Source organism: Mustela erminea, chromosome 13 (assembly GCF_009829155.1).
Source record: "Mustela erminea isolate mMusErm1 chromosome 13, mMusErm1.Pri, whole genome shotgun sequence".
In the NCBI taxonomy this organism is placed as follows: Eukaryota; Metazoa; Chordata; class Mammalia; order Carnivora; family Mustelidae; genus Mustela; species Mustela erminea.
Window position 1 is genome coordinate 90,206,820 of NC_045626.1, and position 26,356 is coordinate 90,233,175.

The window sequence follows — 26,356 nt, forward strand, 5'->3', positions numbered from 1 at the left end:
ACACAGAACGGAGGGGCCATGAGCCTCCTCCAAACGGATCTCAAATCCTTCATAATAGTAGAAGGTGTCACAACTGCATTTTACCTCCAGCTTTATCTTCTCAAAATGACAATTCTACCTATTCAAATGTGCTGTCTGAGGGTATTTGAATTTCTGGGATTTTACAAGAACAATTAAACAGGCATCTTCTTCCTCTTGGTCATAATTAGGGGGAGAGGAGGACTTCCATTATGGAAAAGATAAGTGGATTTGAGTGCATGAAAATTAAACAAGCACCCCTGAGCTTCTGCTTGTTAAAATATATGATCTGTGAGATTAGAAAGCACAGGGAAAATTGGGAAGAATATTTGTAAGAACATGCCAGTGGAAAGGCTGGCATCGCTAATACGTAGAAACAGAAGAAAGTGGTGTCCACGGGCTGGGCTGGGGTAGGAGGAGGAATTAGTGTTTAGTGGGTAGGGTTTCAGGGTTGTGGGATGAGGAAGTTCTGGAGATCCGTTGCATCATCAGGTGAAAATATTTAACACTAATGAACCCTACAGTTGAAAATGACTAAAATGGCATATTTCATGTTACATGTCTTTACCACAATTGAAAAGGTTTTTCATTGACAAAGTAACAAGAAATGGAATTCCCAAGAGGGAAAGGAAATAGGTAAGAATAAATGTTCAGTAAGAAAATTTACAAATGGGAGCGCATGGGTGGCTCCGTTGGTCAAGCGTCTGCCTTCAACTCAGGTCATGATCTCAGGGTCCTGGGACGGAACGCCTGCTCCCTGCTCAGTGGGGAGTCTGCTTCTCTCTCTTCCTCTGCACCTTTCCTCATCTGTGTGCTCACGCTCTCTCTGTCTCTCTCTCTCGCATGCACACGCAAATAAACAAAATCTTTTTTAAAAAAAAAGGAGAGAGAAAATTTACAAGTGGAGCCAAAAAAGGGCAAATTAAGGCAATAATAAGGTATTGTTTCTGCCAGACAAAATTGCCTATTTTAAAATTTCAGTATCCTACGTTTGTAAAGTTGCAGGGAAATGGGTGTCCTCATATGCAGCCGGCGGAATTAAATAGGTTAAACCTGCCAGAAGGCAGTTTGGAGACTACTATTTTAAAAAATTACAACATTGCATATACCCATTGATTCATATCCTCTGATTTGGATTTATTCCTAAGAGTTTATGTACAGGAATCACTTGGAGATGTGTACAAAGATCTTTGTGGGGAACGGAAGCCCTGGGATACTTCATAAGGAGAGGTCTCTTGAACGTTTTAGGTGTGTGGGCCGACCGTGGAGACAGACGGGCAGCTCTCTGAATGAGCCCGAACTAGAAGCCGGGTGTCTTCTCCCGCCTTCCTCCGCACCTCCGCCTGGCGCAGGGGACAGTCCGATCACCTCTGTACCTTCTAAGATGCACCTGCGAGGACGCGCCTTGCCAGTTCTCCACTGGCCTTACCGCAGTCCGCGGGGCCGTCCACACGGCGTCTGTGCTCCTTCCTTCTTCCACCATAAGATACTTTAAGTGGGACGCATGGCCCCTGGGATAGGCTCACTCTCCCGCCTCCCCCGCAGCTAGAGGTGGCCCCTTGGCGGAGCTCACGGCTGACATGCTGGGAACAGGCATGCTGCCTTCAGGGACGGGTCACGTCCTGGATGCAAAGGGGCACATTTTCTTTCTGCCGATCTGCCTGTGCCTGCGGACTGCCCCAGGGATACGATTATTATTAATTCAAGGCCATGGGGATGAGGGCGGTACCTTTGGGGTCACTCAGCGACAGGACAGAGGGAGGCTCTGTCCTAAGTCCGTGGAGGCAGTGAATAGCCCCAGGCTGCTCACACTCCAACAGGACAGATTAGGGATGAGCAGATGCTGTGCTCACTGGGTCAGAGTTATTTCACAGCAGCCAAAGGACAGGCTCTACCTCTCTCTGACGTCACTCTTGCTTCCCCAAATCGATTCTCCACCTGCAGTGGGGGTGCTCGTCTGAAAACACACATGGGTCCGTGACTCTCTGCTGAGAGCCTTCCAGGGGCTTCCAATCACCCTTGAAGATCCACTCCCTTATGCCGCTTACGAGTGCTCAGTGACCGCGCTCTCAACCCTGAGCACCTTCTCCTCACTCGTCACGGTCTTGGTGAGCGGGCTTTCCTGCTGTTTCTCCAACAGTCAAGAACGTGTGACCAGAGGAGCAGAGTAACAGAGGCATGGGTATCTGATCGCCTTCAAACATCCCCCAGTGAACAGGGGGTGATCAAAGACAAATAGAAATGAAATGAAATTTGCAGAAGAGTTCAATTGATGAGGGTAATCTCTCCAAAAATGGCCAAAGTTCTTTCACCATTCGAGTCAAAGGTGAAATGAAGCAGCCTTCTTGGGAAGGGTGGGTCTCAGAACACTCCAAATATGAAAGACTGGGGGGTCGAGACCCTCAAGACTTCACGCTCATTTATAGAGGAAGATGCTCCAAGGTCACTAGGAGAGCCTCATCAGACCAAATGTGTTCTAATGAAATTCATTCAACTCAGTTCAGTCTGTGAACCCCCATACGCTGTCTACCACCGTGCTTATGTCGTAAGATACGGGGGCTGGGGCCGAATCCCCTTCCTGAAAGAACCTATAATATTATCGTCAGGGTACTGTTTACACTTTGTATCCAGAGGTTAAATGAACGTAATAATAGCTACCATTTATTGTATGCTTGCCCCGGATGGGACACCGTCCCAGGCACTCTTGGGTTATCAACTTTATCCTTACAACAACCTATGAGTAGGTGTCGTTTCTCCCCCCTTGAGATGGGGAAGTGAGACACCATGAAGTAAGCACGGGCTGGGATTTAATTATGTGATTTTGTTTCCTAGGAGTTTCCTGAAAACCAGCACAGAATGGAAAACACTCAGGGGCCAAGACAAGTGACCCCTCTAAGCCTCCGCTTCCTTACGTGGAAATGAAGGAGGATTGTTATCAATCTTCCCATTGCCTTGAAATAATTATTTCCTTTTTGTTTCCTTGAAACAGGGTCTAAGCAGCGAGCCACGCTAACATAAAGATTAACCAGCTTTCCTTTCACCTAGGTCTGGCCAAATGGATGTAACCAGAAATACTGTGCTGGATCCTTGCTTCTTGAAAAGCAAAACTAACTGGTCATCTTTGAGCTTGTGCATTTCTTACTTTTTCCGGTCTACAGGATATGGGTAAGTTGGTCGGCACTCCAGCACCCATCTTGGACCATAAGCATGGAATTCGTGCCCTCAAACTAAAGCCTGGGTCTCCGATGGCACAGGGGCACCCTACCAAAACCACACCAGCAATCTGAGGAGCCCCTGTACGTGAAAAGGGAAACACAGACGTATTTAAGCCCCCACTGGCTGGGCTAAGGTGGACTGAGTCAGTTGAGGAGCTCTCTTGCTTTCCACCAAATGCAATTTCCAATTTTGTAGAAGGGCCAGCAAGGTGTTGGCTAAGATTGACACACTCGTACAGCGCTACATCGTAGCTAGATGGGCAAGGTCAGATGAGAACGGTCAGAGAGCATAGGAGGAGGGAGAGGCGCCTTGTCGGACTGGGGACTCACGTAGCGTTTGGGAGAAGTGATGGAAGCGTCAGGGGCCCACAAGGCAGGGAAACGCTGAGTGTGGGAAACAACAGGAGGTTCACTTACGCCGAGCAAAGCCACCGAAGCTATTCTGAGCCTTGCGAACAGCCCATCCTACCAAAGGTGCTGAAAAGGAGCAAATTCAAGTAGTTCCTTATTCAAGACAAATGGTCTTGCCATCCCCACTAACAGAAACCACTCACAAAGAGCCTAACGGAAGGAAGGCTACCGTCACGCATGCAGCGAGGCGCCGGGGGGGCTCGATGACTTCCGAACAAAAGAAGTCGTTAACAGGAGCCCTTACCGACAGAGCACCCCGACCCCCTTCCCGTCTCCTGATGAGCCACATAATAACGAACTTGCTGTCACCAGGCAACTGTCCACGCTACCTTTTATTGAAAGATTGATTCCTGGGGTTCTGTCTGCACTCCATAACAACACTCGCCGATATTTCCTAACAGACGGTGTAGAGAAGACACTGGGCAGTCAATGGGTAGGTCAACTCGTGCTTCATTTCTGACAGGAAAGTACTTTCATAACAGGAGAAGCTCACATTATCGTCAGCAGATAGACATGCCCACGCTTTGGTGCCATGAAAATCCCATTTAAAAAATGCATATTCCTTCATAGGGGCTGCTGAAGAGCCTGAGGACAGGTAGAGCTCTATGGGGCCTCGGCGTGTTTTTCTCAGGGGATGTGGATGACTGGTCTCCCCACAGGCGCCGCAGGACAAACAAGGGTCGACCCTTCACGGATGAAAGCCCATCCCTGTCCCACAAGTCCTAGAGGGCACACGCAGACCGACAGTCTTGGGTCTCTCCCAAGCTGTAAACAGACGCCCCGTGAATGAATATAGTAACGCTTTCCTATAGAGTGTTTCGTTTGCTTCTAATTAGCTGCCAACACGACCAGGCTGACGTTGCACATTAGAACTATATTTATGGCTTCCCTGGGAAATTGGTAGATCTTAAGAACCGAGAACGTGGCTTGCCACGTCGGCTCTCCTACACAGTAAGTGCTAGCTGCACACTTAGGACTGGGCAGGCGTCAGCCACGTCTCCTGCCACATCACTCACGGACATAATCTCTTTGGTTTCTGCAGGTGTATGTATCTGAGATCCTTAAAGTCCACAATGTATGACAGAAACACAGCTATTAAATGATCGGTAATTTTCATAGCACAGAAGGTCCAACTCTAACCCCTGGAGCTTGATGCCTTCCTAAATAATATTCTGAAAACACAACGTCTTTTTGTGGTCTCTGTAGTAGCCTTGTTTGAAGTCTTGTAGCAGACTTCAGCTTCTGGTGCCCCCGACCCTGGTCCTCGGCTCACTGACATGTCCCCACCCAGGCTGGGTGACAGTGCGGAGCCTTCCTTTCCCTCGGATTCTGTACGGACCACACAAGGCAGGGACATCCTTACCATGGCCAGCGGTATGACGCCCATCACGTCCTTGTGGCTCACGTAGATCTTGGATACGCCCAAGTCAGAGGTGATGTCCCCTGGATATTCCACCTGCCATGTGACAAGCTGTGTGGCCGGTGGGTCACTGGGCTCCTCTATTTCCACATCGATCTGCATGACTTCGTAGGAGGCTCCATCCACACTGGAGAGAAGCAGAGAGGAACAACTTTGAGTGACCGGGGTGTGGCGGGCAGACAATGGGTAACACCTGCCATTTCTACGTGTGTCTCTGTGAGCGTCCGTGTGTGTTCCTATCATCCCTGGAAAGAGCTTTCAGAGATGCAACATCAAAGACAAATAGACAGACAAAACAAAGCCCACACCATCTCCAACCTGATCTGTGGCACTGGCTGGTCTTAGACACCAGCAATCCCGGTTTTGTGGGCTGCTCGGCTCCCCAGGGCAGGTGCTTGCGGACCGTTATGAAAAGTGCTGACTACCTTTCCTAAATGCTTTCCTCCCCTCTATCCATCTAGGAGATCAGCATTCTTTCCCCACTCCCTGAAATCTACATGCTGCTTATGTTAGCTCTTCCAAAGCCATCGCCAGTAGTCCGTTCAAATGGGGTGCATGTAATTTTAAAGGTGTCTGAGGGCGACGTGGCTCTGCTATCCGGCGGTGGTGAGACAGAGCTGCAGAGGCACAGAGGCGAGGCATGGACGGGACAGCGAGGCCCCGGACGCATGCGCGGAAGCAGCCAGATGTCACCTGCCGACTGGAGCCGCTGTAGCAATGGTGAGTATTTGGACATTCTGGTTTTTCCTATAAACACGCATCTGGAAACGCCCCCAAGTGAGATTATCAGGATGATTTTTGTAGCGATTTATGTTAGTTTAATTAAATCATTCTGCTTCGGCTTCTTCAGGGTCCCCTTTTACGAGATGTCTGCTCCTCCATAATGTATGTGGGGAAAAGGCCCACGTGGGCCCAGCCACGCCCTGAGGGTGGGCGAGAGGAAGGCGCACACGCGTGGGGGGAGCAGAGGAGGCGGCTAGGGGACACGCTTTCCGAGCCTCAGCGGCCCAAGCATCCCCCGTACCAGATCCAAATGTCACGTAACTAACGGCAGGGTGGTCGCTGACATCTGGCGCTCCGGACCGCGGGGTCTGGCCTTTTATGCACACAGAGCTCCCGAAACATGTTCACCGCACCGTGGGACCCGAAGACGCTCAGAGACGATGGCGGGGCTCCCAGGGCGCTTTCTCCTCGAAGGAAAGGATGAGGGGGGAGCGCTAATGAAAGGAGTTTGGGGGGGGAGGTGAGGAAGGGGGAGGAGGAGGAGGAAAAGGAAAGGAGTCGGGGGGGGTGGGTAAGAACAAGGCGTGACAGCAGGGGACTGTCCCAGGGAAGCAAGAAGCCCTGACTGCACCAGAGAGCCTGACTTTCTGCACAGAAACGTCTCTGGCACGGAGCAGGGGTAGTTGCCGCGCACGCTGAACATGTATCAGGAAGAACAGGACAGCTGGTGCTTAAATCCCACGGGACCCCCTCTCTCTGAGAGCCCCTCTAAGAGAACGCAGCTTAACTCTGAGAATCGGGGGCTGTGGGAAGAGTTGGCCGCTGTCTCTGTGGAGCTTCCCTGAGGGGTTCCCACAGGTAGAGGAATGCTGAGATCAGGGTGCTGGCACACACCTTCTTGGTTTGGGAGCTCGCAAGAACTCTGGCATCTCCTCCCTGTTCAGGATTCAGGAGAAGGCAAGGCCTTCTTTCGGCCGTACTGAGCCCCACCTTCTCTGTCTGGTCACCAGGAGAGGGAGACTCACAGAACAGGGGAGGCAATGTTAAGTTCAGGAACTCAACCCCGCAGCTGAGGCATTAGGGGGATGCCCACACGGCAGAAACCTGGCCCTACTGTCTACACGGCTCTCTGTCCTCCGGTGTCTGCTGAGGTGCCCTCACCTCCAGCAAAACCCAGCAGCCCTCGCTCCACTGCAATACCGGACCTTTCTGTGCGGCCCCGGCCCATTTGTTTGCTCACGGAGTTCGCTCTACCGGGAATGCATTTGCCAATCCCTCCGTGGATTTAAATTCTTCCCACCCCGCTAGAGCTATAGCCATAAAAACAACAACTTTAATTTTAAAAGGGCTCAGATCATTTCACCGAGTTCTACTCCTTCGGTGACTGCGCCAGGCTTTCTCTAAAGTTCATTTTCTCTTTCCCTACAGATCCCTTGCCTGGCCGCGATGGCTAAGAAAACACAGTCGCCTTCGAGCTCACTCTCCTCTCTTTGATGTGGTGATGAAAGCTCCCTGCATTGGGAATTCTTAACCTGGGGACCAGAGCAGGCTTGCGGATCCCGACACTGTGTGCCGGTGCGTGTTTTCCTTGAACGAGTCTCCAGCTTGCGTGGGCTTCCAGGAGGCTGGGACACGGCGGGGCCGTGGAGCGCATTCCTGGTCACTTCCTTTGTAAATTCTGGGGATCGAGCTTTGGAACAGCCCATCGCGTGCAACTTAGGTCAGTGGAAATTTGAACTGTAATACCTCTTTGCAAATGATTCGTGTGTGCAGGATTCCAGAAAGTTTGCATATTATTTGTCAATATTTATCATTTCTCCGTGTTTGACTGTAAAGCGAAGAACTGCACGTTAGGTAGTTTGTGGATTTAACCGCAAGGGTCCTGAAGAGCGGCTGTGCTTACTTGTTCCAAGATGTGTCTAGCACAGAGTTTAAACGCCTGGCGTCCGTCAGAACGGCCTCTACGGTGTTAGAGGACACGGACATGGCAGGTTAAGTAAACGTTTATACAGTGTGTCTGCTGAGAGCCGTGGTTTGCACCGCGCCCACGCACTGGATTTGCAGGGAGGTGGGGGGTACACTTTATAAATTAACCAATGAGCACGCACCAGTCCCACAGCTTTCCAGGTGCTCCAGAGTGAGGCCAGGCATCCGACTCACTGATTCTTTTTCTCCCTTTGTTCCTTCCTTCCACCTGTCTGTCTCTTTTTATATCCAGGCCAACCGGATTCAGGACCAAGGACAACTGATTCAGGTTTATACAGGCTTAATTATGTGGACCTTGGTGCTCTGGGAGGTATTCTGGATATGAAGGTATTAGAAACACAATGTATGGTGTTAGCGGGTTTGGGAGGTGAAGGCACAGGTGAGCTGCGAAGAAGGTTCCAGATGCCCATAAGCACACAGTGAGGAGGGACAGGACAGAATTCCAGCCCGGGAGGCCCGGGCTGGAGAAGACTGATGTGTCCCGACGCCACTTCTGATGGCCCTGGGTGCAGCCCTACCCCTCCAGTCTGCTCCATATCTCCTGCCCCCTAGGCCAGTCAAACAATGAGCAGTAGGATGGGCCCCGGGTATGAGCCTCCTCTAAGAAGGCAGTCCTCTTGAGTAGGGCAGGGTTTGCACAGAGTGGCTCAGGGTTCCATCCAACTTGGGGACCTGCCAGCCTTCTGGGCATGAGCCCTACCAGCAGCAAAAAGCCAAGAAACCACCTCTCTGCCCTCTCTAGCTTGCAGCTGGTAAGAACCTTCCTGCAGCCTGTCCTTACAGAGAGGAAAGACCACCTTCCTGGTTCAGAGAGCGCTTCCCATTCCTTAACAGCCTTCCCTTGCCTGGACGTTTTTGTGCCTTGGGTTCAGGCTCTGCAGCTTTTCACCTGGAAGGGGTCCTTCAAACGGGCAAAGGCATGGCTGCGGACTGCATGACACAGTCCCAGGGTTGGCGAAATTCAAGGGAAATGCTCACAAGGTTCTCAGGCACAGAGACCACCACGCACAGGGCCACGGCGCAGGAACCCAGGGAAGGAGATGAGACTTGAGGCCCTACAAGACCATCTCAGCAGATCCCAAGGCCAAAAAGGACATCATTTTTTTTTTTTTTTTTCCAAAAGTCTTACTTTAAGACTGTACCTCTTTTTCCAGACGAGGCAACAGCCAGCCTTTATCAAGTACTCTGAATGTGCCAAACACTGTTTTTAAGGGCTTTTTAGGTCTTATGCCTGCATAAAATTCTCACTGTGTCACAGTAAGTAACTGTGATCAACTGCCAGTTTGTAGATGGGAACCTGGGTTCGGCGAGGCTCACCCAGCTAACAGGGGCAGGAGGCAGGAGACATGGATGCAGAAGGGGTACTCTGGATATGTGTGGGATTATGCCCCCCACCACTTACTTGGGGGTGACAGGCTTGTTAATAGCAATGAAGACAGAGGAGAGCAACTTCCCGTCCCCCAGTGGAAACCGAGTTCAGGATCCAATACCTCTAATAAATTCAGGACAAGCAAAGCCGGGGCATGTCTGTAACAAGGTACTTTGATATCAGGCTGCCTGTAGGGTCCTCGGCCAATGCTTTTAGTCCTATGATGTATCCACAAAACAAAGCAGAAACGTGGAAGCTAGAGCTTCAGCTAGGAGAGCCTACCATCCATTGGAGGGATAAGAAACCCCGTAGATGTGGTTGCTCATATGAGAACCATCTAGAACTGAGCATTTCAGAGCTACCTGCATTTTTTTCCTTCCAGATTAGAAAACCAACATGTTATGGTCGGTCCTTGAAAAGAATGCCAATGATCGAGCCTCACTCTGCACCGCCCACATGGGCGACTGGCTCCCAGGGCGAGTGTGAGTGTTGCGGGGAAGCTGGTAGGGTGTGGGGGGTGGGGCGGAGGGATGGGGAGAAAGCACAGAGTGAAATTCCATTTCCAAATAGGCTTTTCCAGATGGTGTACTCAAAGATAAATGGGTAAAATTTCCGGGAACAAAAGGAAAGCCAGGAGGAGGCGAGGCTAGTGTGAACTTGGAGAGTAGTCTGAGATGTGCTCCAGACAACTCAAAATGCTCCCTAGAGGTCGTGTGAAGGACAGTCACCTACCACTGGGCAGAGACCATCTCCTCACATCACCAGCGTCGTGTCTATACACCTCGCCTCTGGCTTGTGAGTGCTTCTGTTCCTAATCACGTTACCTGTGACTGCCCATGGATGCTTTCTTTCTCAAGCTTCCAAAACCACCTAGCCCACAGTGCAAAAAGATCAAAGTGCCGAGGGTCTCCGTCCCAGGGAGGGCGTGCTCAGGCAGAGACTGCTGAGGCTTGCAGGTGACAGCCCAGCTGCCTCGCCTCCAGCTGGGTGGGTGCACCCCAGAGTCCCCCCCAAGGGGTCAGGCTGGAGCCACCCTTCACATGCCTGGGCTCTTCCCTGTCCTTTCCCCCTTCCCTGGTCTCGTCAGCCTCTCCTGGGACACTTTCTTCACACATCCCTTGCATATAAGTCCTTGCCTCATGACCGGCTTCTAAGGAAACTGAAGAGTTTTTAAAGCAAGAAGGACACCAAAGGCAACTGATAGGTGCTCGGTCAGGGGTTCTGGCAACAAAAGAGAAAGGAGCAATGAGCGGGCGGTGGGCACAAAGGGACTGTCACTCGGGGTCCTCAGCACTGCTGGCTCCACTCAGAGGCCTCCAGAGCGAGGCAACCGTCATCCGCCATGGCGCTCTGGAGATCCACGGCAGACCTGGACCTGGGTCCCCCGATGTCTCCCAAACGCAGGAGCCTCCCTCCCTCGCCCCCCTCCACAGCTCATTTTCAAGATTAAAATGAGGATATTACTCCGACAAATGGCTGCTTTTCAGACATGATCCCAGTATCCCAGTTCTGCATCACTGACGTCTTTTCCCCTCACCTTTTCATTAGCATTTTCAGAATAAAAACCTTTCATTAGGAAGTAAAATATGCACGATCCCTTTAATGTATGTACTTTATAATGAGATTTTTGTCACCATAAATTTGTCTCCTCGTGCCCTCTATTTCCACCTTACAATCCGCCGAGGCCCGGTAGCCAGAATTATTCTGGGAGCGAGAAGGGGAAGCCGTCGCTCGGACGCAGGCACGCTCCCTTCCTCCTTTTACTTGGTGCATCCTTGTTCCCAGGCCGCCCTTTGTTCACCCACCCAGGGAGGTCCCCCCGATTCCTGTTATGTGCCGGATGCCGTGCTGGGGGATGGAGACACCCCTGCAAAGGTCGGCTTTCAAACATCAAGATCCCAAGCGGGCTCTTCCCACCTCCACGTGCAGGGACGCCATTTCGGTAGCTGGAGACGGGCAGATCTGGGAGTCTCCACACCATGGAAACTGGCGAAGGCCATCAAGCAGGCTCCTTCCAAGCCCCCCAAGAGCACACCGCTCAAGGCCTTTGCTCCTGTAGGATCACACGGTCTAGTGGGGAAGATCAAGACTAAATAAATGATCATACCAACCAGCGTAAATTGGCAACTATAAGCAAAGATGAGAAGCACGAGAAGCAGATGCACCGTGAGACTTTTGAGGATCCTGGTGCAGTCAGGGAGCTAAGGCCGATTCCCTCGGGGAGGCAAGGCTTGCACTACGCTCCCTAGGGAGGATGAGGAGGAACTCGGAGTCCCGGGAACCAGGATCTGCACATACCAGTGTCCTGTGCTTGGAGGGAAAGGATGTGTTGCAGAAAACACAGGAAACCAGGGAGGCTGGAGCCCCCAGGAATTAAGGTGTGGGACGCAGCTGAAGGACGGGCAGAGGGAGACCGTGCGAGGCGTTCTGGCTCACATGTGATGTTATCTTTTTGAGGCAGCAAACTACAGTTTGTCTATGCATGAAGCCTGGACTAAAAGGGTTTTTACATTTCCAAATTTTGCTAATAAAGAAAAAAAGGACATGTAGCATGGAAAGTACAGGGCCTACAAAGGCTAAAATATTTAGTATCTCACCCCTTACAGGAAAGGTTTGCCAATGTCTGCCTTTTATCACTGGAGAAATGGCAACTCAACTTAAAACTCTAAAAATAATAAAAGAACATTTATCTCATCAGTGGGTAAATGCTTGGGAATATTTTCCGTAGATGACATTATGAGGTAGTCAAATATTTATTTCCACTGAAAGTGAAGACATTTGGATTTAAGTGTTGATCTGAGAGTGTTCTGTGTAAGAAGAAGAGGAAAATGAAAGAGACAGGTGTATGCACGGTCTGGGAAACAAGCTGCCATTAGAATAAGAATTCATAGACGGGATTTATTGTATAATAACAAAGTACAAGAGAGTCTTACTTGAACTAGGAAAAATAGACTAAGCCAAGTTATGAATTGTCAGAATGGGAAAAAAAATGAAAACAAAAGTGACATTCTTTGAGATGCGTGGTGACTCCTACAGAAATGTCTAGTGAACGTGAGAAGGTCAGGTCATGGGCAATGATGCCTTGGCGGGGACGCCCCACCAACCCCAGGACACCTGCCCTCTAAGTCCCAGTGGCAGACCCCCAGTGGTTGCAAGAGCCAAACCACGCCCTGTGCTCTGTAAAGATCCCACAGACCTGCTGTGTGGCCAAGACCTCCAGGGCGTCCCTCTCCGAACCAGGTGGGGCTCTTCTCAGAACTGCTCATGTCCCCTCTTCCTGTCGGCTACACCCCCTCCTTTCAGCACTGACCTTCTCCGGGTAAGGGTCTGAGTGTCGGGTCAACGGGGACGGAGGTGGGGGTAGAGAGCACAGGCATGGGGATGCCGGCCGAGGCATGGGGTGCTTCTGAAGGGGAGGAGGGAGGCACAGTGACGGCTCCTCCCACCAGGGAAAGTGGGAAAGGCCCTCCCGAAACGTGTGATGACGCCCCTCCCCTATCTGACCATCCAGTTTGCGGTTCCTGACTGGGGGATACTGGGTGGGTTTGCAACAGGAATGGGGAAGGAAGACTCTCCAAATCAGTCCACAGATGGGTGGAGGTCGTGAAAGGCTGCGATCAGCCCCAGAAGGGACGGAATGTGGCTGCCGTCTTCCTGGTCAAGCGATTCCTGACCCTCCCCTGGATGCTTCCCACTGTGCAAACTTAGCTTTGTTCTAACTTGTTCTGATGACAAAGGTGGCCCATGGAGCCTGTGTGTCAGCACGGAGCTCCGCCCTGGGGAGGCTCACAGCTGGGGTCTCAAATCGGGGGCTCCAGGGGCCAAGGAGTCAGTCCACGAATGAATCCGCCCTTGTCTGGAAACCTGAATGATGCTCTGTCCTCAGAGCATCCTGGGGCCCATCGGGACATCCCCGCCTGCTGAAACAGCCCTGGGTCCTTTGCTGCTAAATGTGAGTCCACCAAACTGCTTCCAGCAAAGGTCAGTGGCTTGAAGACATCGCTGCGGTTGGAGGGTTGAGAATGGACCAGAGGCGGACCAGAGAGGATGTGGGTAGAGGGGCAGAAACCAAAGAAACAGGGCTGCAGGAGAGACACACGGGAGCTTGTGGGCTGTGGGGGAACGTGCGGGGCTGACGCCCGGGGTGTACCCAGGAGCTTCTGCTCCATCCAGCTGGCGGTCACAGTCTTCCGGCCCCACGACCATGCCCACCGGCTCCCCATCCCACTGCAGCTTTGCAAGGAAACAGACTCGCCGCAGATGCACTCACGGCTCCCTAGAGCCACAGAGCTGCTGATCCAAACAGCCCGGCTTCCCCTGTCACAAGAAGAGGTCCACGGAAACACTGATGGCAGGGAAGGCCCCGGCATAAATGTCAGGGTTTCCTGTATTGAAATAAGGGTACTGTACCATGAAGGGACCATAATGCAACAATCTCTCCTCATTTAACGTTTGTATCGCAAGCATCTGTCACACACACCGTCGGGGATTGCCGACTGTATACAAAACATGACAACACGCCATACCACACGATCCATGGCGCGGGGATAGTTCACATCTTTTAAAAGATGTCATAGCTAATAAAATCCGCGAATGGAATCTGGGAGAACGCTGCTGGGGTCCTTTGATTCAGGCACGAGATGACTGACAAACAAGGACATGGCAGGAAGCAAACCTGTTAGTGTTTGAAAGGGAAAATTAACAAAGACAATGACAAGTCGGACGCTTCAAAAACACGGGCAGACACTTACAGAAGCACGAGATACACCTCTGAGAAAATTCCCTGAAAATCTAGATTACTTTTTCAAAACCCACCAAAATGGGAGGTGTTTTTTTCCTGAAAGATGACCTCTTGCACGCAGTCAGTACTGATTTCCATCTTTACCCGAGAATAAAGCCGTCAGTCTAATGATAACTGTTGCTTATTTAAGGTTAAAAAAACAAAACAAAACAAAACCCTGATTTTTCTCTATCCTACACTTCATCGGTAAAAGGTAAGTTCCTGATCAAACCTCATTTTTAGGGATTTCTACCATGTCACTGCAGTCTTTATTTTTACTCAGACTGACTTTAAATGAACCTTTGTAGAGTGTGAATCTTCCTCCCTTAAAGAGGGCTTCCAACATTTCAGACTAAAAGGGAGTTTGGGTGGCGGGGGAGGGGTGCGATGGGGATCAGAAGCCCCAAAGGTCTTCATGCAGAAACGGGAAAAAAGAGCAAATCCCATTTAAAGTGCAATGTCTGCAACGTGTCCCGGAGCTGCCCCCACGCCCCCCATATCTGAGTGTCTCCCACACATGAGGTAGAAACTTCTACAGCAGACACACACACGGAGAAAAAGAGTAAAGTTAACCCGCGCATCACTACTTCACGACATTTTCCCAAACATACCCAGAGATGGAGAGTCATGTTCTTTGTATATGTTCCTTTTCTTGGGAGTTTTTCACCCCAAAAATTTCCTATGCCCCCAACACATTAGCACTGTCGATGGGGCTGCAGAGGGCTGGAGACCGAGATCACACCGTGTCTGCACACACAGGTCACTCTCTCTTCAGCTCCGCGTCTCCGGGGGAGGCCGAGCTGGGACTGAGGCAGGACACACTCCCTCAGAGTCAAGTGGGGCTGGCAAGGGTGGCAAGCAGACCCGTTACCTACAGTTAATTCCTGCACATCTCCCTCTGCCCACTCTGCGGATAAGGCGAAGGGTGAAATACCAGCTCTGCACACAGGCTCCTTCCACCTCGGTCCAACCGACAACCGTACCGGGCACAGCATGTCCCCCTAGACTCAGTCCTGGAGAATTTTTATGGGAAAAAGCTTTCTTCTGCTCCCTTGGCAACTCAGAGGTGCATCTGCCACTCCCTTTGTTTTTGTCTGTCTTCAAAGAGAATGCACTAAGAGGGGGTCTCCATCCAGACTCCCCATCGGTAGGATCTGTCGGCAGATAGGTCAAAGGAAGACAGTTTCCACTGAAATTCTCAGTGTCTGGACCAGGGTTTTCATGCCTTATTGAAGGGCGAGTGCTAGAGCTCACAGGGCACAGGACTGTCTCCAGCCCGAAACGTCAGGCTGCCCTCCCCAGACATCTGTCGGCTAAGCTGCACGAGACATCCGAGGTCCCCTACAATTACAACGCCATCCACCGTGTCCTGGAATAAATGATAAGCAAAGGCTATTTCTCTTCATCTGGCCACCATCTCTTTAAGCACGCAACCCAACTGCTGGGGTAGAAAGAAGCCTCTACATCCATCGGAAAATGCAAACAGGATTATTAATCGACAGGGACAATCACTGCTAATTCTGCTAATGGTCCTCTCGACTCCCCTCTGACGTGACAAACAGAAGCGCCGAGAGGCTAGGATGTTCTCTTCGGCAACAAAACACAATTCAAATATGTATTTAGTTGATTCCTCTTACGAAAGAGAGGATTGTTTCTGGAGGCTTAGCAGGTCAACTCCCACGCAAACAAGCCCCACCACGGCCGACGATCCATACATCAGCCCGCTTCAGCCCTCAAGCGCTCAGGGTCCGGCGCTGAAGAATTCATTTGCTGGTTGAGGTTCATACAATGTCAATTAATTTCTTGGTATAAATGTCAATACATTCTGTTAAGCCTTGTGACTTAAATATAATTAAAGATAAACTTTAAGTCAATGTTGCCTTTTTGGATTCAGGAATGACGGGTGATTTACTGAAATCTCACAAAGCGGTGGGGTAAGTATTTCACGGGCTGGAGTTTCTCAGACAAGGAGGTGGGTATATTTGTTATCAGGGAGAAACAGAATTGGCTGTACCTGTGATCTTCAAGTTGATGCCCCTCCCTGGGAGTCTGATAGCTGGGAAGGTTACTGGGTCATCACAGATACACTCTGGATTAGACAGCGGCCAACAGCAGTGATACACAGTGTTTGAGACAATGGACTTCACCAGGAATGACACCCAGGATGCAATCTGGACGTGGCCCTAGTTATGTTACCAACACCTAATCTCCAGAAGCCTCCGGTTTCTCAACTATAAAATGGTCAACAATTACAACTACATTTTTGTGCACGTGATCTCCCTGAGTCATCATCACCAGAGCAAGGGCTGCCTCAGACATCTGTGCAGGTTGTGCACTGCACACTTCAAAGAGGACCCACCTTGACTTTGCTAATGATGCCCCAAGAATTGTTCAGTGCACCACATGCACACCACACTCAGAGGTCTGACCACCTTCCCAAGTCATTGTTATGATAGATTAGTTACTTACTTACATACGTAATTCTCTAAGCACAGAGAGAATGCTTTGGGGCAGGAACTATCTCTCCCTCCCTAACTTTTTCCTTCTTTTCTTTTCAACTGTTCCTTTTACTCAACGGTACAGACCCCCATATGTTCTAGATTCTCAGTAAATGAGTATTCAACAAAATGCTGAGTCAATGACTGTGGCCAATGTTGGATGTACTCAAAATCCATTCTCCCCTTCCTCCTTGCCAACAGAGCCCAATTTGTTCAAGTTGGCAAGTTCAAGTGCCCCTTCCCAACAAAAACCAAATGACTGGGAAGCTACAACATGTGTATATTTCTGGCCAACAAGATGTAAGCAGAAATCAATTTTATGAGGCTTCCAAGGAAACGTTTTTCCTTTGAAAAAGAGGTGCAGTTTCAGAGAGCATGTGCTCTTTTCCCTCCCTCCTGGAATACTGCTGTGATGCTTGGACGTGCAGCTGCCATCTTGGGATGGTGAGTTTGCCCAGCAGGAAAACAAGGCACAAAGACCCTATTGCATCATTTAGTGATTGTACATCCTCTGGCTGTTTGGGATACACAAATCACAATACATTTGGTCCTTTGTTCCAAGCAGCTGGAAACCATTTTAATAGTAAGCACTGGGTGTGGTGCAAAAATAATGAATACTGTTATGCTGAAAAAAAAAAAAGTAAATTGAGAGCTAAACATTAGTTCTTTGGACAGCCTTTGCCACCAAGAAGTGGAAAAAATGTCTCGAATAGAATGTATGGTCTTTGATAGATTTCAAAGTATGGTGGAAACAATGCATTGAATTTGAGCATGTTCCTTCTTTAGTTATCATTTGTACACCTCATTACTAATCAGGCAAACTTCACGATTCAAATGGAACAACTCAAGGAAGTACTTCCCAAATGTTTTGTATGTATAGGTGCAATAGAGGTTTTGTTTGCTTTTTTATTAAATATTTGCTTCTTAATGAATATATTACTTTAAATAATACCGTTATCATTTGACATTATATCCTACATAATATGCTGTGAGGAAAGAAATATAACTTTATCTTCTTTTCAATGTTTAATAAAATAATTTAAAAATTAAAAAAAAAATAGTACGGGGGATACATGCCTCTTGTCGTGTGTAGCTACAGTATCTGTGCAAAGGTCTGCTGGGGGACAGGAAACAAAGCCAGGAAAAGTGATGCTCATGGCTCATCTCCTTAATCAATAACCCATCTTTTAAAAATTCAACTAATTTTTTTATCTTTATTTTTAAAGTTATTTTTTAAATTTCTTTTCAGTGTTCCAGAATTCATTGTTTATGCACCACACCAAGTGCTCCATGCAATCCGTGCCCTCCTTAATAGCCACCACCAGGCTCACCCAAACTCCCACCCTCACCCCTCCAAAGCCCTCAGATTGTTTTTCAGAGTCCACAGACTCTCATGATTCATCTTCCCCTCCGATTCTCCCCCCAAAAATAAAAATAAAAATTGAACTTAATAAAAATATCTGTTGTTTATTTTTTTTAAAAATTATTTATTTATTTATTTGATGAGGAGAGAGAGAGAACAAGCAGGGAAGGGCATAGGGCGAGGGAGAAGCAGGCTCCCTACTGAGCGGGTAGCCCCACTCAGGGCTCGATCCCAGGACCCTGAGATCATGACCTAAGCCAAAGGCAGATGCTTTGCCAAATGAGCCACCCAGGTGCTCCTATGTTGTTTTTTTAAATTCAGGTACTAGTTTTGCTATCTTCCCAGTTCTGAATGAGTCGGTGATGTGAGTTACACAGGAAACTGAAGGAATTAGTTGATGAAACACTAATCTTCACTAGCATGCTTGAGAATACAATCATAAGATTACACCGTTGTGTTTAAACACTTGCTGGTAGCTAGCGCCCCTCTGTTATTTATTCTTTGAACACCCCATCTAGCTGTTGAGAGGCAGCTTGGGCAGATCTTTGTAGCTGAGGCTCTATCTGACAGAGGGCTAATCTGCAAAGATTGCTGCGTGATGAGGTGACAGGAGACATGTCAATTGAATTTTCCAGCATTACAGAAAGTAGATGAAGGCATGAATAGTCATCTTAAGCTACAAATGGGGGCGGGGGGAGGTTTCCCTTAGAAAGAGATGAAAGCCAGTGACACCAAGTAATTTTAGCATGCTTATTAGCCCTCTTTAGCTTGTGATACGTATGATCTATAGTACTGGGGATGAGATCTTCTATTTCAGACACTATAAAGGGCAAGCACAGAGTGAGAAGTGTGGCCTGCTTAAGGAAACCAGCAGTGTTGGGGACTGTGGCTAACTGAAGAAGGCACGCCATGACTCATGGGGCTGCTCCCACCTAGCTCTTGCCTGTTGTTCTGGGAAGAACATACGCCCAGTACTGATAGCTATTCTGAATCACCCCCCACAAGGCATCCATTCTTTTTAAAATTGAAAGGTCCTGATTATTAAACATTGGCAACTAATTTGAATTTTCTTAAAATCACTACGAAGGCCAAATAAATATATCTTTAGACCAGACCTGGCACAAAGATCCTCGTTTGCAATGATGGTGACAATGATGATGGTGGTGATGGTGGTGACGGTGATGATGGTGACAGTGATGATGGTGATGGTGAGAGTGATGGTGATGATGGTGATCATGGTGATGGTGATGATGATGGTGATGTGATGGTGATGGGGAGGTGGATTATGTGGTGACAGTGATGGTGACATTGTGATATGATGATGGTGATGGTAATGGTGATGATGGTGATGGTGATGATGGTGATAGTGATGATGATGATGGTGATAATGGTGACGGTGATGATGGTGATGGTGATGATGGTGATGATCATGGTGATGATGGTCAGGCTCTGAATAGAATTAGAAAAATACTGATGTGTCTTTATATCTACGCATATCTATTAAACCTAGCTCAATGTTGGGGGGATATCAAGAGGCATTTAACAACTCATCTGCCCCCAGCATTTCATCACATGCCACAGTAACAAATGGTGAGGCACTTGCTGGTGGCAAACACATACTCTGCAGCCAAGACCCTGACTAGATCGATGTGTCAGTTGTTGGGGTAGTTCATGTGTGAGCCAGTGCTCATTGGTCAGTCTGAGCATACGGTATTAGTTATCCTTCACATGTTAACAAGAAAGAGAGGGCTACTGCAGTTAGCTCCCAGCAGGCTTTGGCAGCAGGGAGGATTTGCCATTGGTTGCTGACACTGGATGGATGTCAAAAGGTAGAAGTGAGCACGTGGCAGGGACTGGTGCCCTTACAAAAGAGACCGCAGAGAGCTCCCTCCCCTTCCCTTGACGTGAGGACACAGTGAGAAGACGTCTCTGAGCCAAGAATCCAGCCTCACTCAGACGCGAAGTCTGCAGGTGCCTTGATCCTGGACTCCAAACCTCCAGAACTGTGAGAAGCAAATGCCTCTTGTTTGTAAGTTCCCCCATCTGTGGTATCTTGTTCTGGCACCCCAGATGGAAGAAGACGCTGTGTTTTTATGTCGATAAAAGCAGCTAGATGCGAAGCGCTTGAACAGGGGATTGCAGAGTGGGACTCCACGCCATCACGTACACAAAAACAAATCCTTCTGACCTGATGGATCATGCCTCCACCACCTCACATTTCATGCCCCAGTCCAACAGTAACTGTACTTCCGTGAGAAAAGTTTAAGTCTCATAAGAAGAGAATGAGACCTTGTTCTGAGCGTCACAAATTTGGAAAGAAAAGAAAAGGGAAGGGAAGGGAAGGGAAGGGAAGAGAAGGGAAGGGAAGAGAAGGGAAGGGAAGGGAAGGGAAGGGAAGGGAAGGGAAGGGAAGGGAGGAGAGGAAAGAGAGGGAGGAAAATGCAGGTGGGGAACTTTTTGGCATTTAATAAACACACACTTCCTGTCTCCTGGGGAGTGGCTTCTGGGGTACAGCTATATTACGTCTATATACATCTATATTATGGGATGCATCTATATTATGAGGCCCAGCTCATCCAAGGACTTCAAGACATGACATAAAGCCCAGCCCCCTAGGGACAGCAGTCAGCATGCCAGGTGGACACTGTCCAGCTCTCGGCATATCTGGGAAGCAAGAAGAAGCTGGACTAACTTCCTGGCTTTTACATTTCGGATACCTAGGGCCTTAGGGAAATATAAAGGTAATAAATAAATAAATGAAATAAAGGCATAAACATATAGGAAAATAAGAAAGGATGTGTAAGAAAAGCATTTCCAGCACTGCCCAGAACACAGCGGGATGTGCTACTTCACAGAATGCCACAGCCGGGCGACCGGCACAGCAGAGATCCCTTCCTCCTGGTCCCTGAGGTCATGAGCCGGAGATCACGGTGCCCATGGGGTCAGGATCTGATGAGGGCCGTGCTCCTGGCATACGGATGGCCCCTCCCCATGTGTCCTGACATGGTGGGGAGAGAAACAGAGATAGAGAGACAGAGGTCTTCCTCGCCCTGTAGGGATGCTAACCCTATTGGGTTAGGGCCCACCCTTATGGCCTCCTGCAACATTAATTGCCTCTCAAAAGCCCAGCTCCAAAAACAGTCATGTTGGGGGTTAGGGCTTTGGCACGTGAATTTTGCAGGGATACAATCCAGTCCAGAGCACATGCTGTGGGTTGGCGGAAAAGGGGACTCAGAGATGGTAAAAAGAGGTCTATGGGTGAACAGTAAGGGTCCAGAGCTGAAGAGAACAGGAGGGAAACCGAGTCATGGCACTGACTCCCAGCCTAGCTTTGAGAAAGCCAAGGTATCACCGGGACCCAATGGCCGTGCTGGACGTTTTCAGGTTGCCCATGAGAATTACCTTTTGTGCAAGCAAAGGGCCTGAGGAATGACAGCAAGGACACCAATTTTTGCCCCAAGACTCCTTAATACAGTTTGGCTGATGGCAAGTCAACAGCCCAGTGACCCAAAGGCATTTCAGGAAGCCTGGCAGAAGGCGGTGATACAGAATAGAGTTGCCCCAGAGCTAACCTGGTGTCCGGCTTAGGATCACTATTGGGGAACCACCCACCCCCTGAGCCAGAAGAGTGCTAAAATGTACCCCAGCTCCAGGACAACCCAGCAGCCCCTCCCTGACACATGCTCCCCACCCCCCCAATGTGGACCACCCTTCCTGGAGACCTGCCCTCCTCTGACCCCCAGATTAACCATGCCCTTGCGGGCCGAAGGGAGGAAAGCTCAGGGCGCCTGGGTGTGCGGACGCTTCCTTGTCTCCCATCATTTCTGCCACAGCAAATTCAACAGGCATTTAACCACTCTGTGTAGAGTGGATAATAAATCAACATCAAATGCTTTATTCTGAACCTTATAATAATTCAATAAATTATTCAGTACAGCAGTCACTAAACACAGAGCAATTTACAAATAGCCCAATCATGAGATATTATGATTCCGGCTCAACATCTGTGAGTTCCGTCTACACCGCAGGCTCATAATTGGAGTCGCTTCAGAGCAGTGACTGAGGACGACGGCGATGCTGGTGATCACCTATATGCCAGGTAAGATGGATGCCAGGGTCCCTCCTCCCCCAGATTTGAATTTAATTCCCCTGGGGTGTGCACTGGGCATTCCTCTGGGGTTTTGTTTTTTGGGTTTTCTGTTTGTCTGTTTGTTTGATTCCTTTCAGGAGTGAACTGTAGAACCAGGATTGAGAACCACCATTTTTGAGATGCAAGGAAACTGAACTGTTTGGGGGACTCGATCCCCTCGGATTGGGGGAGGGCATGTGGAGAAGGTACCACTCACATCAGCTGTTGTCAACCCGAATGTCAGAACTGCTGAACTAAGGCTCAGCTTGGATCCCGAGCTCAGGTCGGACCCCACCGCTCTGGGATGCTGTGTGGGCACCTGGATCTTCAAAGCAAGCAGATGAGGGAGGTTTCGCTCAGCATGACAGGAATGCCTGGGAGCTTTTCATACTGAGGTCTGAGGGCTTAGCCCCGGGAACTCTGATGTGACATTGATCTGAGGTGTAGAGGGGGCAATAATTGTTTGCAGAGCTTCCCGGAGCATTCTACAAGTACCCAGAATGGGGAACTAGTGGTGTAGGCGTTTGAGGGTGGCAACGGTGTGCTTGGTTAAATAGGCGTGAACATGCGATCAACACGGACACTGGGTTGCTCTAACTTTTCAGGGGGCAGCACAAGAGAATCCTGCAGAGAATCGTGCTAGCACCGTGGTCACAATCGTGGGCATGAGCGCAAGAGCAAGGTGACATCTGAAGGGGATCTGGCCTTTCAAACCATCGCCCTGCCCGCACCCCCTGGCCTTCAGCCAGCAGACTCATGCCCCGCAGACTCCGGCTTCTTGTCTGTACTCAGGACCTGCCCTGCTCACCACTGTCCTTCACACTGCAGGATTTGCACACAAAACCCCTGGCCTCGGAGCAGGTGAGCAGCATTTCCCTGGGGACATGTTTGTGGTCTCGTCAATGGGGGAGTCATGCAGCAGTTTCTCAGGGAAGACTCTCAGGACAGACCTCCTCAGGGAGTTAGAGGAAGGACGGGGGACAGGGACACCTGGCTGACCCAACAGGCAGCTCCAGGGCTGGTGGGTAACGGATGGCAATGGGTCCCGCCTTTGTGCCCCTGTGTCAACAGGGCTCAGCCAGTGACCACCTGAGGAAGGGGAGCAGCCTGGGACACATCTGTTCCTCTGGGACATCGGGAATTTGCTCCAGCTGGTGCCCAAGGTGAGACAATGAAATTTGACAACCCAGACCATTCCCACTGAGAAGATCTGAAGGGGACAGCAAGACCGCTGGAAGCTGGGAGGCCTGAGGGTAGAAGCAGCTCATCGCAGCGAAGGTCTACCGGCGGTTTCTGACGTGGAGGAACCGTGTCCGGCAGCCGAGCACACGGTGGGTAGAAGATGCGCCCTCGGAGGAGGAGGGCTGTTTTCTCGGCCCCTGCCCATCTCCCTAATAGCACGTCCACAGCCGTTCTGGATTCTCCGTCCAAGTGTCCTGGGGACCCTATTCTGGGATGCCCAGGTGGGCACAAGCCCCATCTGGGGCCAGTCCACAGTGTCCACGGCACCCACTCACAGGGGTGGGCTCACTCAGTGAATCAAGCTCTGCTTACAGGACACCCATGAGGCAGCAGTATCTGGGCACAGACAAGTCCATGGGCAAAGCAGGCAGAGCCCCCGTGCTCTGGTGTTCACACCATCAGGAGGCACGAAGCAGTGAACAAGCAGAAACAAAATCATATATGGGGAGCGGCAACAATTAGAGCACTCGGCAGGCTGGCACCCCTGCCAAGCTCGGGGCTGCCACTCTCGTGGGGACCTGCCTCATCCCATCGCACACCTGTCCCGGGTGTGGCCTGCGGCAGGGACACAAGGGGTGGGTCAGCGCTGAGAGCGCACCCAGCTCCAGAGCTGCCTGTCGGAGTAGCAGAAATCCTGCTGGACTGGAGGTCGGGTGCCCCTCTCCCCAGTCCTCCCTCCTCACTGCCTTATCTACATGCCAGGGTGGAGTCCTAACCCCTGTGACCTCAGAATGACCATATGGAGATACACGGCACTTAAAGAAGTAACGCAAGTTAAATGGGGTTGCGAGGGTGGCCATAATCCTATAGGACTGGGCTGGTGTCCTTATAAAAAGAGGAGACCCGGAAACGGAGGTGCAGAGGGGAAGACACGTGAAGACAGAACACAGCCATCTGCATGCCGAGAGAGTGGCCTCAGACAAAGCCAACCCCGCTGCTCCCTGGCCTCACACCGGTACCTTCTAGAACCCAAAGAGAATAAACCTCCATGTTTACAGCACACACCACCCCCGCCCCCCCACCGAGTCTGTAGTACTTTTCTGTGGTCGTCCTAGCAAATTCGTACGGAAGGCTTCTCTGGGGGTCGGATACCTCACACAAGTCCTAATCCCCGCGACAGTGGGAGCCACGGGACACGTCGGAGAGCAGTGTTCCCGGTCAAGGGAAGAGCGGGTGGCAGCTGCATTAAGCTCTCAGTCCAAATTAAGGAAAGTTAAGAGAAACAGCCGAATAGAATTAAATGTTCTTCCTAATTGTCCAGATACTGCCAAGGGTGTGGTCTGCCATGTGCCACAGTGTCCCTTCTGTGAGGGGCCACAGAAGAAATTCCACTCGGGTCCCATTATCAAGAGGAACTTCTCAGGAACCGGGATGTCCACGCTGCGGCTGCTTCAGATCTTTCCCTCGATTGTGTCCTTGTGCGTGCTGACCGCTGGGACTTCCCGAGGGCAACACCGCGTCCACCTTCTTGGACCGTGAAGAGCCACGTGGCACGCGTTTCCGTGATGAATTCTGACTTGACTTCCCTCTTTCCACCCAGAGTCTCCTTTCGCTCAGGATGCCTAGCTTCCCTGTGGCGAACTACAGTAATGAAGCCCCGCGGGGTCACGTGCGCACAGGAGCTGTGGTCGCCACCCTCGATGCCATCATGTCTGGTGACTCAGTCCTCTGTTTGGCCTTGCCTTCTGCTGGACCACTGCCTCGAGGATCTGCACACAGCCACTTTCAGTGACATTTAATAACACGACAGGCTCCTTTCTCTATCCAAGGCTGCACCCCAATTATCATCTTCTCAGAGTGCAGCTTCAGAATGTCCTGGACAGCAATTAGGGGCCACTCGCCTCAAAGGGGATTTTAGTTACAAGATGTGAGGGTGTTCTTGGGGCGAGAAGGGGCACATCCCACCCATGTCCAGGTCTACACAAGGTGGCGAGCCCAGCCTCCAAGGCTGCTTCCACCCGCACAAAGGCATCCCCAGCTTGATCAAAGCCAAGGCTGCTTTGAGCCGGCCAGCCTACGGGAGCACGCAGGCCACCCAGGACTCTTGAAGCTAATTGAGAGCTGTGGTCAGGCTGTGTTCTGACAGCTGGACCCTTTCAAGGTCCTCTGTAGCTACAAGTCGATTTTTCAGGAGCTAATCAAAGGTTCTGGGGGAAGCTGAGAAGAGTCATTTCAAAGGGTGGCTGAGAGCCCAGAGCTCTGGCTGAAAGGGAGCTAAAACACCGGGGTCTGGCCATGTGTCTCCAGCTCCTTCCTAGATGTGAAGCAAAACCAGCCGCAATCTTGGCCAGCACCCTGGAGGAGAGGGCCTTTGTCCTATCCTTGCAGACACTTACTGGACTCATTTCCCCACCGTCGAGGCTCAGTGGACCGTGGCAGAGCTGAGCTGTCTCCAAACACAGCCCTCGGCACGTTGTGGCTTGCTGCACGACGTGGGCAGGGGCTTGGGTCACTGGAAAGTTCGGTCAGCACTCCCGCGGCGGAGGCTGCCAGTAAATTCTGAGTGTCGCTGAGCCCAATCTTCCATCACAACGTGCCTGCGGAGGCTGTCAGGAACTAATCGCCCGGGAACGCTGGTGCTTTTACTTGGATAGTTCTCTTGAGAATACGCTTTTAATTCAATCAATGGATTACATTTAATGAACCCGATTAGGGGTAATAAACGACAGAAATGTGTTAACCCCGCGAGGGGCGCGCGTTCTCACATGGGATTTAATGCCGTGGAATACTAGTTAAGACTAGTTAGTCCTGTCTTGTGGTCTCTGTGGTTCACAACTGAACTTGACCACCACTCCGCTGTCAATCACACACACACGGTTACATTCTGAGCCCGGTACTTTGTATTCAACAAGAAGAGAAAGAAGAGAGTCATCGTAGCCTTTACAGGTACACCCTTCTCCCCGCGGCAGCAGCCGTCTCTACAGGTCTGTGAATGAATGAATGAATGAATGAATGACCCTACAGTCAAGATGTCTCTTTCCACAAACAGACGTTCCGATCGATACCTGGAAACGCAAGTTCTGAAGGTGGGGACAACTCACAGATCCGAGGCAATCAGGACACCTGTGGTCCTGCTAACACACTCCCAGATCCTAGTACTCCCATCCTGACACAAGTGTTTTCGGAAGAAATACTCCACAAGATACGTTTCACGAGAGATGGTTGGAGATGTGGTGTCCCACGTAAACTGAGGTGCTAGAAA

The 26,356-nt window shown here is 50.2% G+C and overlaps 1 protein-coding gene across 2 annotated transcripts in view; it reads right to left on the reverse strand.

Annotated features, from left to right (window-relative positions):
• The window catches only part of TMEM132D (transmembrane protein 132D), a 571,936-nt gene that overhangs the window by 171,280 nt on the left and 374,300 nt on the right, over positions 1-26,356 (reverse strand). For both annotated transcript variants that reach the window (XM_032310915.1, XM_032310917.1), the window contains one exon: positions 5,008-5,191. In XM_032310915.1, coding sequence (XP_032166806.1) covers positions 5,008-5,191 — 184 coding nt within the window. The remainder of the gene's footprint in view (positions 1-5,007; positions 5,192-26,356) is intronic.